The 17,082-nt window shown below is 37.6% G+C and overlaps 1 protein-coding gene across 1 annotated transcript in view; it reads left to right on the top strand.

The window, feature by feature from the left end:
- LOC115294408 (cAMP-specific 3',5'-cyclic phosphodiesterase 4D-like) overlaps positions 1-6,111 on the top strand; it is a 650,465-nt gene extending 644,354 nt beyond the window's left edge. Inside the window, exon 3 of the mRNA XM_029942281.1 lies at positions 6,059-6,111. Within this exon, the coding sequence (XP_029798141.1) occupies positions 6,059-6,062 (4 nt within the window). The 3' untranslated portion in view covers positions 6,063-6,111. The remainder of the gene's footprint in view (positions 1-6,058) is intronic.
- The last annotated feature ends 10,971 nt before the right edge of the window (positions 6,112-17,082 follow it).

The following is a 17,082-nucleotide window of genomic DNA, read 5'->3' as shown; positions in this document are numbered from 1 at the left end:
CACTCTGTCTCAAAAATAAATAAATAAACATTTTAAAAATATGTAAATAAAATTCTCAGTCAAGACCAACTTTAATGGAAAAGTTAAATTAAGAATGGCACAGCAACCACAATACATTCTAGTTTATCTCTAAATTCTAAGCTAAGCTCTATATGGAAGCTGTCAGAGAGACAATTACAGAATTGCTCTGTTTTTTTATTCAGTAGATCTGACTTCTCTTGGCCCACTTGGAGTGACATGTTGAGTGATAAGAAACTTGGCAAATCTTCTTGGTCGTTTTCCTCTCACAACTTACTTTAGGGTGCCCTTAGTGGTCTGCACTGTTTTTTTCAGCCTGACCATTTCCTGGAGGGTGATGAGGAGTGTTAGTGACAGCTTGGATGAGCTCTAGCTTCACAAATTTCTTAAAGACAGATGAAATCAGTGCAGATACATTGTCAGGAATAATAACATCTGGAAATGTGGGCATTGGGAAGGCCTAGCTCAGAGCTCTTTTGGTTGAAGCAGAAGTATTTTAAGAAAGTAGCCACAACAAGCAAGTGATTCTTCTCCTTGCAAAATAAACAGGAATTCTGACTAAGGCTTTTTGACCATTTGCCAGAGAAGGGAAAGGTGTCATTGGCAGGTTTAATAGAGTGGTCTAGCATTGGCTACAATCTTTTAACTAGCACAACTAATTATAGACTTTAGATGTGATTATTAATGCATATCTATCCATTCAAAAATTCTTGGTTAAAGTACATGTTTTATTATTATCATAGCTTGGTAAATTATGTGATGTTTCTTCTCTGGCCACTGGATATTAAAAAACAGAGCTTTGATTAGAAATTAGGGACAGGGAGCCTGGGTAGCTCAGTGAGTTAAGCATGTGACTCTTGATTTTGACTCAGATCATGGTGTTATAATTCATGAGTTCAAGGCCCACATCAGCCTCTACACTGATAGCACAGAGCCTGCTTGGGATTCTGTCTAACTGTTTCACTGCCCCTCCCGCACTCACTGTTTAGCTCTCAAAACAAATAAATAAACATAAAAAAAGAAATTAGGGTCTGTGGGGCATTGGATGGCTCTGTCAAAGTGTTGGGCTGGGCTCTTGATTTCAGCTCAGATCATGATCTCTTGGTTTTTGAGAGTGAGCCCTGTGTTGGGCTCTGCCTTAATAGTGCAGATTCTGTTAGAGTGATTATTTCTCCCTCTCTGTCCCTCCTGCACTCATGTGTGCTCTTGCTCTCTCAAAAATATACAAAGAAACTTAAAAAAGAGAAATTAGGGTCTGAACTGCATATGTGGGAGACATTATATAGTTAAAGACATGAGTGTGAATCAGTTTGCTGAGCTAGTTCATGTCACAAAATGAAAGATCTAGAACAGTCTTGAGAATATCTTCAGTTAATTAAGAAGCTAAAAAAGAAAGAAGAGAGAGAAAAGAATTCAAATTGCACTCTCCACAAGTAATGAAACAGTAGAACCAACTCGCTTAATATGGGCATGCGTAGCTTGTGAGGCGGTGCTCTCCCCCTGGGTCAGCTAGCAGCCGAGGGATGCACCATCCTCAGCTGCAAGGCCCAAAGTGTCAGCAAGTAGTCACTTGTCAGGGAGGAGGTTTAGCATGGGGTTTATTTATATTTCAGATCAGGGACAATATCCAATGGCCTAAAAAGTTACGTCAACCTGCCTGTGTTTCACAGATTTCTTTTATGAGAAACTAGTTTTAAACACAACAGGGGTGATCTGGCTTTTTACAGAATTTTGTCCTTACTTAAAAAGACTAAAGTTTTATCCTTTGGACTATTTTAGACCAATTTTGGACTAATTTTTTACTTTGAACTAATTTTGACACTAATCACTTTAACAAACACAATCTGTTCTATATATACCGTATTCTAGGCTTCCTTCTAATGTTTTCTTGCTTGCTTGCTTTGTCTTTCTGTCTTTCTCTCTCCTTCCCTCTCTCTCTCTCTCTTTCTTTCTCTCTCCCCTTCCCTCTTTCTCTCTCTCTCCTTTTCTTTCCTTTCTGTCTTTTCTTTTTTCTTTCTTTCCTATATTTCTCTCTCCACCTCCATTTTTATGAGAAAATAGAGTGATTCAAACTAGATATAAGTAGATTAAAGAACGTGAATGTATCTGTCTCTGATAAGACAACCGACGCTCTAGTCGCTAGACTAAATGCACTCGTATTTACAGTGTCTGGTGGGTCTAAGAGGCGGGTGTGGAGGAAGCTTCATGTGAGCAAGAAAATAATCCTCCTACAATCTGCTTTTAGTCTTTATTTTCCATGTATGTTGAGAGCATTTCTAGTCAGAGTTCTCTCTGTTTCCTTTAAGCTGTTAACAAGTAGGAATACTCAGCCTCCAGTAATTTTTCAATCAGTTTGTGAAATATTAGCCTTTTAAGGAGGCCTAGTATGGCTAGCTTGCAGTCTTCAGCATAGGTATCAGTTAGACATTAGTGTGAAATTATGAAACTGGTTTATAATCTTAATTTTTAAAGCACATGAAAAGACAAGTTTTATGACTTTGTTGAAAGACCTATATGACCTGTCAAAACAATTCATAAGATTCCTATTTGAAGGGGAAATTAAAAGTCACAGTGACAGAAAGGTTATATTCATGTATTTGCAGGGGATGAAGGGCACAGATAAGATGTCTGTGAAAGCTAATGAGAAAGCTATTTGTCAGGCAAGCTGTTCAAGAGCAATGTTGGCAAGTGAAATGGGCTGTTGCCTTTGGGGAAATGATTTACAGTGTATGAAGACCATCTTGGTTTTGGAGCTGGATTGACCGTGGCACATATCTCTTCTGGCTTTTTGGCTCTTTCTCCTTTCCTGTTTCAGTGCAAAACCAGCCTGTGTATATGAAAAACACTGTCTGGACCTAGCTTCTAGTCATGTGTGTTCTTGGTATGATTTTCACGAATGAGGTGGGGATTGGATGCTTCAGTAAACAGGCGTATTTGCTTTGGGTGTATATTTACTTAATCTTGGTAGTTTAACTGGATAACTTGAACAAAGTCTGCTTAATTTGAGCCTAATTAAGTACTCTGCAGAATTAAAAGAATATCCAATTCCCCTTTCTGAAAACATTAGCCCTTCCCTTCTCCTTGCCTGTTTTCCTCATCTCACTGCTGTCTGACCTATCTCTGGTAGGAATACTTCCATCATATCCCTAGTTATTATGTGTGTGTTAAACCATTTCATGTAGAATAAAGCAAGTTATGTTTTTTAACAAATATTTTTGACAATTTTTAACACATATTTTCATAAACACAAAAATGAAATCTGTACTGTCAACAAATTATTTTGAACACAGTGTAGCTACCTCTGGAAGCTTGGCTATTTGTGATGGATCTAGGCTTGTAATATGTGTTCGGTATGCCACCATAAAAATGAGGAAAGGGAGACAAAACTCTGTGTGCTTTTAGAAAAAGGCCACAGTCAGAGCCAAACTGTATGTGCTTGATATTCTTCAGGACATTCTAACCATCTTTCTTTGGATGATGTATTTTGTAGCTGTTGCTACTTGGGCAATGGAAAAGGGAAAAGAAAATGAATAACGTGATTTGGAGGAGTTGGAGGGATATGAGTCTTAGGATTTACAGTAGCCATCAAAGCTATCCGGGCCGCTTTGTGGTGCTTTGTGTCCTGTGTCCGTTAATATTTCATCTTTACTCCGCTTTTATGTTCTAAAACGTGGGAGATATTTTAAAAATTATTCCACTGACCTCTACCCCCAAGTCTTCTAGCTCCGGGCAACTATTCACTTCTTATATTGAATATTCATTGACTTTTCAATTGTGTAAGCAACACAAAATGAATGCTTATATGCCATGACAGACACACAGAAGAGCTTTTAAAACCTCACTCCAGGTTCAACTGCAAATATGAAACATAAATCTATTTCTATTTAGCCTTTGATGAATATAAGTATTAATATTAAGGTCAGTTCACAGTTTACTGGTATTATGACTATTTTTTCCCTTAGCTGCAGAGCACCTTAGTCTGGAAAAGGCATCTCTTTGGATATAGTATGAAATTTGATATACTCCTGTGAAGCACTGTTTCATCCTTTTAAATATGCCAGAACATCCTGGAAGTGAAATCAGGACTTCTAAATGTCAAAAGCAAAGAAATATTAGAATGCAATCAAAACATTTTTCTGAAAAAATGAAACTGGCTTCTCATTTTGCATTAGTAGATAAAAATAGCTCAAGGACTAGCTACTGAAAATGGAGGCATACCAGGTCTAGAGATTCTAGTTAAAGGATGCGACAGTCCACTCAGGCTCGTGCAAGTGTGCACTAAAGAGATTTTGCTGTGTATTCTGTAACATTCAGAACTAGTTCTTGGATCAGCTCCCTGATGAGATTGCTGAAGGGTTTTGTTTGTTTTGTTTGTTATTGTTACCAACTGCCTACAACAGAATGAACCAACAATAAAGTAGTGCCCTCTATGGGTGGGAGTGAAGAATGCATCTTATTAGCAAGAATCAATATTTTGCAGGAAGGGGAAAGAACATTGATTCGTGGCACAGACCACTATTAACTATTAAAATAATAGTTTTTCTTTCAGCAGTTTGTTGATGAAGATAAATAAAGAAAGAGACAGAGTCTCTATCTCTGTAAATGATGTTTTGTAAAATCAGGAAGTTTTATTAAATTCTGACACAATGATCTAGCTCAGTCACCTCAGAGAATGATCTCTGACAAACAACACTTAAAAAAGGAGAGGGCCCACACTTTCTAGTTTGTAGTTACTAAAACTATGTGTGTTGACTGGCACCTGGCTGGCTAGATAAAATCCACTTGGGGAGCTTATTTAAAATGGGAAGTGCAATGTATCACCTTCAGAGACACTGTTTCACGAGATCTAGATAAGTCCTAGGAGTGTCATGTTTTTACGAAGTGGCACAGGTGATTGCGAGACACTGCAGGCTTGGGAAACAGTGCCTTTTTGTGCCTCTTCCCTTTGCATCAGTTTACTAGCCAGCACCAGAGTGTGCAGCTCTAACTGGGTGCCATGTCCTCATTGTAAATGGGAGTTCTTCTGCTCCTCTCTCAAAAGTCCCATTTTCTCCTGGAGCTCTTTCCTTTGCTTGGCTCTTGTCTGTTAAAGAAAGAAAAGGAAAATCATTACTTCTGAAGGAACTGTTCCTTTGGCTTTTGGAAACTGACAGAGCAAATACATTTCTTCCCACTTGGTATGTCCTGTGCCTTCTATCCACCATTCCAGAGCTGTCACTCACGAAGCTCTGCCAAGCACATTTCCTGATTTCCCGGTGTAGAGGGCTTTCTGTGATCAGCATACTGTCAAAAGTATCATCCATATACAAAGCTAACACACTGATGGAAACCACAGATATTTGCCTTTTAGGATTTAAATGTAGCTTTTTCTAAATGCATATCAAACCTGCCCTTCTTTGCTGTATGCTGCATCTGGTTTTGTGCGTTAGCTTGGATGTCATCTGTGCTAATCCTGCAACAAAATCTCATAAAGGGACCCTTCTCTCAACATCACAACAGCCCATATTAAAGGAAGCCTCATAGCCATGAAGATAACTGTTAGCGAAGCCTTTGTTTCTGTCACAACCTATCAATGTCCAACATGTCCCTGTCCTCTCTTCCAGCACTGAAGCTCTGATGTTGAGTAGACTAAAGGTCTATGATCAAGGCCTCCTGCCTTATAATAATAAAAGCATTATTAGAAGCAGTTAACAAAACCTGTTACAGAACAGAGAGAGATGATAAACACAGGGTGGAGTCTGTGATAAGTTATTTAGAAAATTGAATACAATATCAATATATGCTTTGCATATATATATATATATATATATATATATATATATAAATAATAAAGACTGCACCTTTATTTGTTCACTTTCAGAATACTGTGCATCTTCTGGGTACACTCCTGTGTACAAAGTACTTGACGTGCTTTGTTTGCTGGAGGGCTCAGCCTGCTAGATGCTCTCAGTGTCTTTACCCCCAACCTCAGTTCTTTGGCAAGCAAGCAAGCAGTCCCAGGAATTCACTTGAATCTCTCTTTTTGTGTTTTGTTTTTTAGGTAAGTACTTTTCGTTTTCCTCCTCCTTAATGCTGAGAGAAAATGTGCCTGCCTGATGTAGAACCAGTGGCTTGTAAACACAAAAACCAAAAGGTAAAAAAATGACACGAGCAGTAAAGCATGACCCACTACGTGGTACGGTAAGAACTGTAAGCGGCATTCCAGTGTTCTCTTTTCTATAGAAAGATGGGGTTGTTTCCGTGAGAGATAGAAGATTATAAGGACTGTTCATGAAATATTTATTTTCACCTGCTTTTTGGGTAGATGAACAGCTGATGGTTCTGAGCTGTCTTGCCATTCCCCAATCGAAAACTATTCACCTAAATACTGCTTTTAAACATTGTTTCTGAAAATCGCAAATGTAAGTAGATGTGGGCAATGCTTGGAAGTTTTTGTCTGTCTGTCTGTCACTTTGTTTCTAAAAGGGAGTCAAGAAGAGAAAAAAGTATTTTAACATCTAATTTTTATTTGAATTGGCATGAACTATCTACTTAAATGCTTCAGTAACATATGATCATGAATATATGTATAAACTTCATTTTGAAAAAAATTCTTAAAGTTTTGGATGACAACTGAGTATAATGTGGATGATGCGAGGCAAGCACCAGTCAACTCAGAGATCATTTTCTTCTCTCTTTTTTTCATGTCGTGGATTGCAGGGATCCTCTTTCTCTTTTTACACATATAGCTCTCAAGTACATATGAAATAACATGTAAAATAAGATGAGTTTATAATGCTTCAATACTATTTTGCCTGTACAGTCATTCTTTATTTGGCTGTATATTTCAAGATTTAAATATGCATGATGAAAGCATATGTTTGTATTAATGTCAGTATAGCCCTTTTAACAATGTATAATGTTTGGTGTAAATTTCTATTCAATATAAGTGACAAAATTGTTAATAGAAATGCATTAGTACTTAATATGAACAAATAGCAAAGATCCAAAGATTTTTCTGACTGTTGCCAATTATGAAATTAATTTCCCTACCAATTATTCAGGTTAGCTCATGGAGTTTCTGATGACCTGAAATCTCATCTCTTTGTCCCTCCTTCACTTGGCTTTGTCTGTATTCAATTCTGACTCCCTATCCTGCCCAAAACCTCGCTCACATACTCCAACATATCCTGGTTCATCCGTGTCCTAAATTATTCTTCAGTAGGGCCTGTGTGTATCGGCTCATGATACTGTAACAAAGTATCACAGGCTGTGGATTAAAGAGCAGGGACTTATTTCCTCGTTGTTCTGGAAGCTGGAAGTCTGAGATCAAGATGTCAGATGCATTGGTTTCTTCTGAAGCCTCTCTCTTCGGCTTTGCAGATGGCTTTTTCTGCCGATATCTTCATGCTCTTCCCTCTGTATGTGTCCTAGTCTCCTCCTGTTAAAGGACACTAGTCATATTTGAGTAGGGCCCATGCTAAAAAAATTAATTTTACCATAATACCTCCTTAAAGACACTACCTCAAATACAGTCACATTCTGAAATACAAGGGGTTTAGGCTTTCAACTGTGAATTTTTTGGGGGTGTGGGGGGATACATTTCAGTCCATAACCATTTATATTCTAGTTTTTTATTTAAATTTTCTAATCATTCCATGTAAATTATCTCTATCTTCTCCACTTAGAACACGAGTCTCAAAAATAAGTACTGATAATATTTTAAATTTTATTTACTTCATTCATAGTGCCTAGAGGGCCAGACATATAATGTTAAATAATAAATATTTGTTGTATGGAAATGTTGGAAAGACTAGGATAAGAGAACCAAGTGAGGATCCTTTTGTCAGTTTTCGATGACTTCAGCTCCCTTGTGTTGGCGAAGGACACCAGTGCCTTAGGTTTCAGGTCAAGGAGTGGGCAATGCAGGGTGTGTGTTTCATTCCTCGGGACCCCGTCAGCTTTCTGGTCAGCAGAGACAAGCCACCGAAGGGAAATGCTGACTTCTGCAAATGGGTGAAAGTGTAAAGGGTGTTGAACCTGGGCACATACCAAAAAGGACGATTGGGCTTGTGGGAAATAATTACCTAATTAAGAGTCTTTGGAACTAGAGGCAGGCTTCTGGACAGTAAAGCTGTGAACACATTAATGATTCCAAGGTTGCAAATTGAGTGTTCTAGAACGAAAATAAAGTTTAGTTCTTGAAATCTTATGTAAGTTCTAAAGTCCTTCTTAACTCTTTACTAATAATTCTAAATGTAAGCATTCTAACTTCTGTGTAAGATGATTACCTCATTAAATTTTGAACATTAAAATGTTGGTTTTGTTTGTATACTTCAGTTTTTGTTATACTCCATTTTCCATAATTTCTAGAGCTGACATTAAAATGGATTTTCAGTCCTTTAAAATAGAATTATCCTTAATTCATATTATGCAAAGGCTCATTAATGTAGTTATAAACATGACTCCACATTTTATACAAAATCATAAGAAAATACAAAACCCACCAAACTTCAGCATGGCCATGTTGCTTTCTCTAGTTTACTAGATCTGTGTCCTTGGGCCCGTTACTAAACTCAAGTGAGCTTAGGATTCTCCGTCTGTAAAACGAGAATCAGAATACCTACTTTACTGGGTAGTTGCTGGTATTAAATCAAGATATGCATAGCAGTTAGCCCAGTCCTTGCAAAATAGTGGTGCTTAACAAATGTTCCTTTTTAGATCACTCCTTTAGGTTGAATTTTGTCCAGTGAATTAAACATCTCTCCTAGAAAAGGGGTGCAGATTTGAGTGGTCAATTGATTTACTCATTCCCACATTTCAACAGCACTTAGTATTAGTATCTACTTTACCCTGTTTTCATGCTGGATGGTGGTTAAATAATGATAAGAAGATGCAGAGTTTCAGTTCTCATGGAGAGGTGGACGTACACTAAAAGGTCCAAAGATATATGTAAAATTAAAACAATATTAAGTGTTATGCAGTGCTAGGAGATTTTGTAATGGGGAGTTCTGGTTTCTTGGTTTTGCTTGGGTTGGGTTTTGGATTTTTTTATTTTTTAGAGCATGTGGAAGATGTTGGGAAATATTTCTTAGAATATAACACATGAGCTAAGTTGGAAGGTCTGTGTGTGTATGTGCGTGGCTGTGTATTCCAGTAGTAGTTGGGGTTATGGTGATGGTGGTAGTGGTGGTGGTGGAAAGGAGAGGTAGAAAGATAAAATAAATAAAAAATAAGTATTCAGAATGTCTTTCCTCAGCCATATATCCAAAGACATATTTTTGATATACCAGTCCAGGTTCCTCTTCTTTGCTTTCTGCCCCATTGAGTAGATTTCATGCAAGATGTTGACCTAAACAATCCAAACATATGCAATTGAATTCCATCCATAGACAAAAAAAAAATGTTGTGGTGATATATGTTTGATGTTTAAAAAGAAAAATGGATCTGTGTAGCAGACTGACTTTGGCATATGTGAAAGAAAAAGTGATAAGATCATATGGGACTGTTCTCATCTGACTCTTGCAAAATCCTAGGATGCTCAGAACTGTTCTGAGTTGGGGGAGGTGCTCATTTGTAAGTTAGAGGATCAGCATGCCCAACATCTGGCTAATGTATGCCTCTCTGTGTGAACCCAGACACCTGGCATAGCTTGGTACCATCTATAGATACTAGCTAATCTTGCCAGGCTAACCTGTAGAATCCAAGAAAAATTTTTTTGTCAAGTGACACAATTATTCAGGTGACACAATAATATAATGAAGCCTAAATAAATGGGAAAGATATATGGAGATAATTTAGGTTAAATTGTTACACTCGGTTTTCTCAGAGTATTTTTTTCAGCTTTAAATACAGAACAGTTGCCTATTAAATAATTGCCTTAACTGATGTATTAATTTGCTCATTCAAAACAATTTTATGAATGCTATCTTATGTTATTCACTTCTATTACTTAACCTGCCCATCGTAGCATAGCTGACCTCTTAAGAATGAGAGCTTGCGAATACCACCCACATAGGCCAGTACCCTGGTTAACAAAATACTGTACTAGTAAATTTTACATGAAATCGTAAACAATCTATGTTTCCATTAAGAACTTCTAAAATGGGCAAGACATAGGGAACAGATATGATCATGAGTGGGAGATTTTAATGAGAGTCTGTAGAAAGGATCACCAGATTCTAGAAAAATCTGTTTAATTTACAAAGTGGCAGATTAGAAAAAACAAATTAGGTATCTAAAGAAAAATCATTTTGGAAAAGTCTAATTCTCCATTAGGCAATGATAAATTCAGGTCTACACAAATATACCAGTTAAAACAGTTTGACTGGGGCACCTGGGTGGTATAGTCAGTTAAGCTTATGATTTCGATTCAGGTCATGATCTCATAGTTCATGGGTTAGAGCCCCAAATTGGGCTCTGCGCTGACAACTCAGAGCCTTGAGCCTGCTTTGGATTCTCTCTCTCTCTCTCTCTCTCTCTCTCTCTCTCTCTCTCTCTCTTACTGCCCCCACCCCACTCATGCATGCTCTCTGTATCTCTCTCTCTCAAGAATAAATAAGTAAACATTATAAAACAAACAAATAAATAAATAAAACATTTTGACAAGTTGGTACGTCAAGCAAATGTCCAACTTTTGGAATGTGGAAAAAAATATAAAGTTTAGTCTGTAAGGTTTTTTTAGGTTTTTATCACTTTCCATTGTTTATAGCTGAAGTGAATGTAGGCAAAATGGCTGAAAAAAAAAACAAAAAACAAAACCATTTTGGCCTAGTAGGCATCCAGAATGGTCTAGAGGGTAATTTCTTAATTACCAAATGACTCTCTTTTGTATCATTGTGTAGGAAACTTAACTTTCAAAATTATGTCTAATATAAACCTAAGGGGATTCTGGGTGGCTCAGTCAGTTGAGTGTACAACTCTTGATTTCGGCTCAGGTCATGATTCCAGTGTTGTGGGATCAAGCCCCATGTCAGGCTTCATGCTGAGCCTGTATCCTGCTTAAGATTCTCTGTCTCTCTCCCTCTGCCCCTCTCTCTCTCCCTGTAAAATAAAAATGAAAACTAAACATTAAATAAACCCAAGAACTTTGGGGTTTTGATGTTTATTTTGTCTTAATTATATATGTGTTTTAATCTTTTTATAAAACATCTAAACATTGCAGAAATGTAAGTCTTAAGTAAAAAATGCATGTTTGTCATCTTCCCTCCCCTCTCTTTAAATAACTATTAGAGCTTGTGTGTGTGTGTGTGTGTGTGTGTGTGTGTGTGTGTGTGTGTATTTACTGAATGGAAATTCACAACATGCTTTTCAACAAACTGTTTTTAACATAAAAATTTTAAAACAGTGTGTATTGATGTAGATAAATCGCTTTTTAAGTGGAACAAAAGCAGTACACTCTCCAAGAGAAACCCTGCATATCTGAGGGTAGTCCATAAATTTTGGGTCAACCTATGTCTGGCTTTGCCGGAGAAAGCTACTGTCCTCCTTAACCCGCTTGCCCAACCACCTGGACTGGTGGACTCCTTCATGGTTGCCACATGTCCTGTCAGAGCTGATGTGCCCCAACAGTAGGTTGTAGTAGTTAAGGAACAGGATTCGAGTACCTTACTATTCAAATGTTGGTAAGAAGAGAGGAAGCTATGGTCCATTCTCTTTTCATTATCACTCCAGCTGACCCATTTTTAGGACACCTATAGAGAAGAACTTTATCAGTGGGATGCAGACAACCTGTTCAGTTGCTGAATTGTCTTGACGTAGATGCCAGCTCTTTAAAAGAGTTGTGCCGGAAGGCCAGCTGCCCAGCCCTAAAGACCTCAGAGGAGAATGGGAAGTCGTGGCCCCTTCAGCTGGGAAAAGTCAGCTACTGGTCTCATGGGAAGCTGAGTGTCGATGGAACCTCTCTAGCTGAGAAAATGGGGAAGCTGCCAACAGCTAGTTCATTTTTCAAACAACCCCGTGTGACCTATCAAGGTCTTTTTTGGACAGTAGCCATACATGGTGTTCTCCTGGTTAAATCATTATTCCTAGATAGGCTTGAATAGTAACCAAGCTGACATCTTGACACTGCTTCCTGGTTTGGTGACCCCTGTTTAATTTTCTAACACTCTTGATTGCTGCATCCCTTTCTTCCAAGTAATTTTGTGTTGTCTAATCCTGCCCTGTCTTCCACAAAGGCAAGATTATAAAAATCATCCTTTTAAGTAGCGTAGGAACTTGTTAAAATTTTTATGGAAAATATAATTTTATTAAAAGCATTTTACAATAAAATGTTAATTGATTTCTTATAGTTCTTCTTTTTTTTCCAATTTGTATCTATCTAACACACACATGTAACCAAAATATATATGTAACTTTACCCTGTACTTTTTTCACTTATGTTTGTTCTCCATATTATTTTTACATGATCATCATTTTTCTTATTTAATACCTTTGTAATATTATATTATGGGGCAACTCTAATTGTTATAAACTCTCATTTGTGCCAATTTGCAATTTCCCTGATTTTAAGTTAGTTATGTTCTTAGCTTTGTGCGTTAAAGAAATAGGTGACTGATTTCACACATCTGAGGAGGCTGAAGTTGTACATAAAATTTTGTACAAACATGCAGTATCCTGGAGAGTGTATCCCTAACTTCATCAGATGGTCAGAAATCTATGATAAATTAAGAACACACAAGACTGAGTCAACTCTCCTTCTATAGCTAAAAGAGCAAAATAAATTAAGTAAGTTAAGTGAACCCACCATAAAGTTTGGATTTTTGGACTCCTACAACTTGGTAGCCACCTGTGGTATGTTGTTGTTGTTGTTCTTGCTCTTGTTGTTTGTTTGATTTCGGTATCATAGGATCAGCTGTTAGATTGAAATCTTAGCTGTATGTTATGTTTCACCTGGGTAATGTTGAAAATACTGATGCCTAGTCTTCTCTATCTGGTAAATTTTGATTCTGTTGATCAGGTTTGGGGTCAAGCCATGGTGTAGCCAAAGTTGAGAACCACTGGACTTGAAGCCTGAATGAATAGAACATGAAACAGCTAATGGAACAATCAAGATAGGAAAAAAAAAATCCAAAAACTCACCTTTATCTTACCTGTATGAGAATATTTTACCTATCATAAAGAAACCACATGCCCCCCAAACAGATACTTTTAAAAATTAACCTGGTCTTTTGAAATACCAGTGTTTAAACTTTAACACAGTTTTCCCTTCCAATTACTTAGGGATAAAGTAAGCAATTATTTTGCTCTGATAACAGCAAAACTAAAGAGGGTCCAGCACAGAGGGTCACTGAGAATAGTTTTTATTGTCAAAGAACAAATTAAGCATTGACTATTTATTCATTACAAATTCAATCATGAAAGAAAATATGCATTCATTATTTATATTAAGATAAATATCAACTATAATAAATAAACAACTTTGTAGTTTTTCTAATTTACTACTTTCTGAATGTCATGTAGTTATATCTTCTCTCATTACCAATAAACTATAAGATTGGTGAACAAAACTGATCTCAATAACAAGTTTCATGGAAGTGAAAGAAATCAAATCTTACTGCAGATCTAACATATTAAAACAGGACTATGTCAGTTAAACTTTCTGCATTCTTTTTATGCATGACATTTTATTTGGCAGGGGAAAGATTAAGGATTTACTATGTCTAAAAATAGTTATAGATTAACAAGTTACCAATATGACTTTTTTCTTTCCCTGGCTTATTTAACTATCCCCTAATTTTTTTCCTTAATCTTTTTATGTTTATTTTTGGGAGAAAGAAAGACACAGAGTATGAGTGGGGGAGGGTCAGAGAGAGAGAGGAATCTGGAACAGGCTCCAGACCTCAAGCTGTCAGCACAGAACCTGACACAGGGCTTGAACCCATGAACTGTGAGATCATGACCTGAGCCAAAGTCGACCACTTAACCGACTGAGCCACCCAGGCGCCCCATAATTGTTTTTTTCTTTTAAAGAAAAATCCTTAATCCTAAGTTTCATGGAACACTTTCAGTCTTATTTTCCCAGCCAAGAAATGGGAAATTATGTTCAGGTACATGGCACTATAGTTGATTCTTACAACTTTATAAATCTATTTTTAATTTTTATGAAATTATTTTACTTAAATTAATTATTATTTTTAAACCTACAAGATTATCAGTATAATGAAAAATAATAACAAAATTCAAATAAAGTTATTTTAGGGGCCATAGGGAGACCAAAAGAGAATATTACAATTACATCTGATTTTTACCTAATAGATTTATATTTCTTTGTTTAGAGTCAGCCCATCTGTCTCTTGGTGCCTCTCTGAGATAGTTAGACCTTGATAGTGGTTTAAAAACATTTGTTTATCAATTGTGTAATTCTTTTCCAGAATGTATTTTCTTTAATTTAAAAAAAATTTTTTTTTTTTGAGAGAGAGCACACGTGAGAATGCCTGAGTGGGGGAAGGGCAGAGAGAGAGGGAGACACAGAATCTGAAGCAGGCTCCAGGCTCCAGGCTGTCAGCCCAGACCAGGTCACGGGTCTGGAACCCATGAACTGCGAGATCATGACCCGAGCTAAAGTCAGACACTCAACCAACTAAGCCATCCAGGCACCTCTATCTATCTATCTTTCTTTCTTCCTTCTTTCCTTCCTTCCTTCCTCCCTTCCTTATTTCTTTCCTTCCTTTCTTCCTTCCCTTCTTTCTTTCTTCCTTTCCTGGAGAAATGTTTAGTAAGTGTGGAGGGGTTTGGGAACCCACCTCAGACAGAGCCCACAGAACATATGAAGCAGTTTGACCTCAGGAGGCTGGCAGGTGGGGTCTGCTCTGTTTCAGAGATAAAGCCTCTGAAGTTCAATATCCTTCAGAATCCTTCACTATCCTTCATAGGCCCTTTCTGGTGAAGTTTTCCCATGAGTTCCTAATTTCAAGAGCCGTCTTTCCGAGTCTTCAGCAGGTGGTGGTAAAATCTACTTATATAATATCTAATTCACCAAATATATGTAATGGAATCCCTTCTGTGCTTCTTAAGTACTAAGGTGTTGTCCCAAGCTCTGGTAAGACAGTGATAAACGCAACTGATAATTTATTTCCACACTGAGTCTTTAGTTTAGCCAAACCTATTAGATATTTACAGAATCTTTGAGTGGATAAATGAATAAGTAAAAGAATGAAAGAAACAATCTCAATGTGATATGAAGCATAGCCACCATAGAATGGCTGTGTGTTCATTTTCATCAGTGCATTATGAAAACCCAGAGTGCAAAATAATGATAACAATACCAAAAAAATAATAAAGCAGCTAATAGAGTCAGTATAGTATACTTATAGGAGTATGGTCTCAGTACACTAGACTCAAATTGAAGTTTCACCTCTTAGTAACTGTGTTTCCATCTCTGGGAATAAACAGATTTATTCTCCCCATCTGAAAATGTGACCAGTGGTGCACCTTCATTTTAATAAGCTCAGCCATTTTTTCTGGAACACCACTTGAGTATCACTGATATTGTTAGAACAAAGGGAAAGCATGATAAACCCAATCCACCAGAGTTCTTGCCCTTGAGGCCCTTGAAGTTTGTAGTGGAAGAAAACTTTTAGTAAGTAATGACATTAAATACAATGAATGTTTTTATGGCGACATTTTGCCTGATCTCAGATCCATTTCTTGCTTCACACCTCCCCTCCACTGCCTGCTCTTCTCTGTTCTTTGTAATGGGAGGCTATACCCTGAAGGCTGTGGTTTCCAGGCTTCGGTCCTGGTTGTTAGATGGATTCCGTGCATTGGCAGCCCCGTGTGCAACAGCATCTCAAGCAGTAGCTGTGCCTCAACGAGGTGACCCCAAGCCTGGGAGCATCAACTCTTCTTCTGTTCCTTCAGATCAGGGGTGGTAGTGGCCTCCTATTGCTTCAAACCTTTCAAACTTATGGAAGGCCTCACATTCCCTCTGTGGCACCTCACTCTTCTATCCCCCTTGTGTAGTAAATGATATTAAATTCACCCTTTTGCAATATGTACAGTGTTTCTATTAGGTGCTATTTGATAAACTTCAGTCAGAGCGAAGGGTAAGAAAGACCTTACATTAGAAGTAGTCAATCAAGGTGTATCCGAAAAGGTAAAAATGAGGCCAAAACCTCAAGTATGAGTAGGAATCTATCAGTGAAGATGGGGAGAAATACTGTAAATCGTGTGGTGAAGGGAGAGAAAATGAGGCACATTTTGAGAACTAAAAGCATGTGGATAACTGGAGTGTGGGGTATAAGAGAAAGGGAGGAAGAGTGGGAATCTTAGAAGGCTTTCAAGTTTTAAGGATTTCAAATTCAAGTCAGTTGGAAAACATTGCAGTAGAGTGATAAGGGCATTGTTTTCTAAAGTCAGTGGCCGACAGTACAGAATTGTTAGGAAAGGAAGCAAAGAACCGTTTAGGACAGTTGCGGGAGGTGACAGTGGAGTGAAACAGAATGATGGCATGACAACAGAGAATAGTGAACCAATTTGAGGGGCAGAGAGAAAGGTAGAGTCTGTGTGTCTTAGTAATTGATAGGCTCCAGGAAATAAGGTTTAGGAGAGTGTTAGAATTGTTCCCAGGATTCAAAATAGGGCAACTATTTTGATACATAATAGTTTATGAATAGATGGGGTGCTATTCACAACAAGAGAGAATACTTACTGGAGGAGGAAGAGTTCCAAGGTTGAACTTGAAGTATGTGTGAGACATGGCCGTGTGGAGATGTCAGGTATGATATGTGTGCCTGAAGCTCAGGAGACAGATCTGAACTAGAGAAACTGATTGGGAGTTGTCCATCCATAGATGTTCTTGGGGGTTATTTGAGTCAATGAGATCACCCAACCAGCATGCAAGATAAGAACAAGAGGGCCCTGTCTGAGCCCTGAAAAACACCATTATAATGGGAGGGTAAGGAAAAGGCTAAAAATTAAACTGAAATATGAACAGAGAGTTAAGAAAATGAAGAAAATTCGGTGTGGGGGGGGGAAGTCAAGATAAATAAGTGTTTCAGAAAGGAGGAAGTGGTCACCAGTTTTGGAAACATCCTTTGATGAGTAAGACATCAGTTGGTGACCCATGAGAGAAATGTCTTAGTG

This window comes from Suricata suricatta, chromosome 6, assembly GCF_006229205.1.
Source record: "Suricata suricatta isolate VVHF042 chromosome 6, meerkat_22Aug2017_6uvM2_HiC, whole genome shotgun sequence".
Taxonomy (NCBI): Eukaryota; Metazoa; Chordata; class Mammalia; order Carnivora; family Herpestidae; genus Suricata; species Suricata suricatta.
The sequence above is the reverse complement of the archived record's forward strand: the minus strand, read 5'-3'. Positions and strand labels throughout refer to the sequence as shown.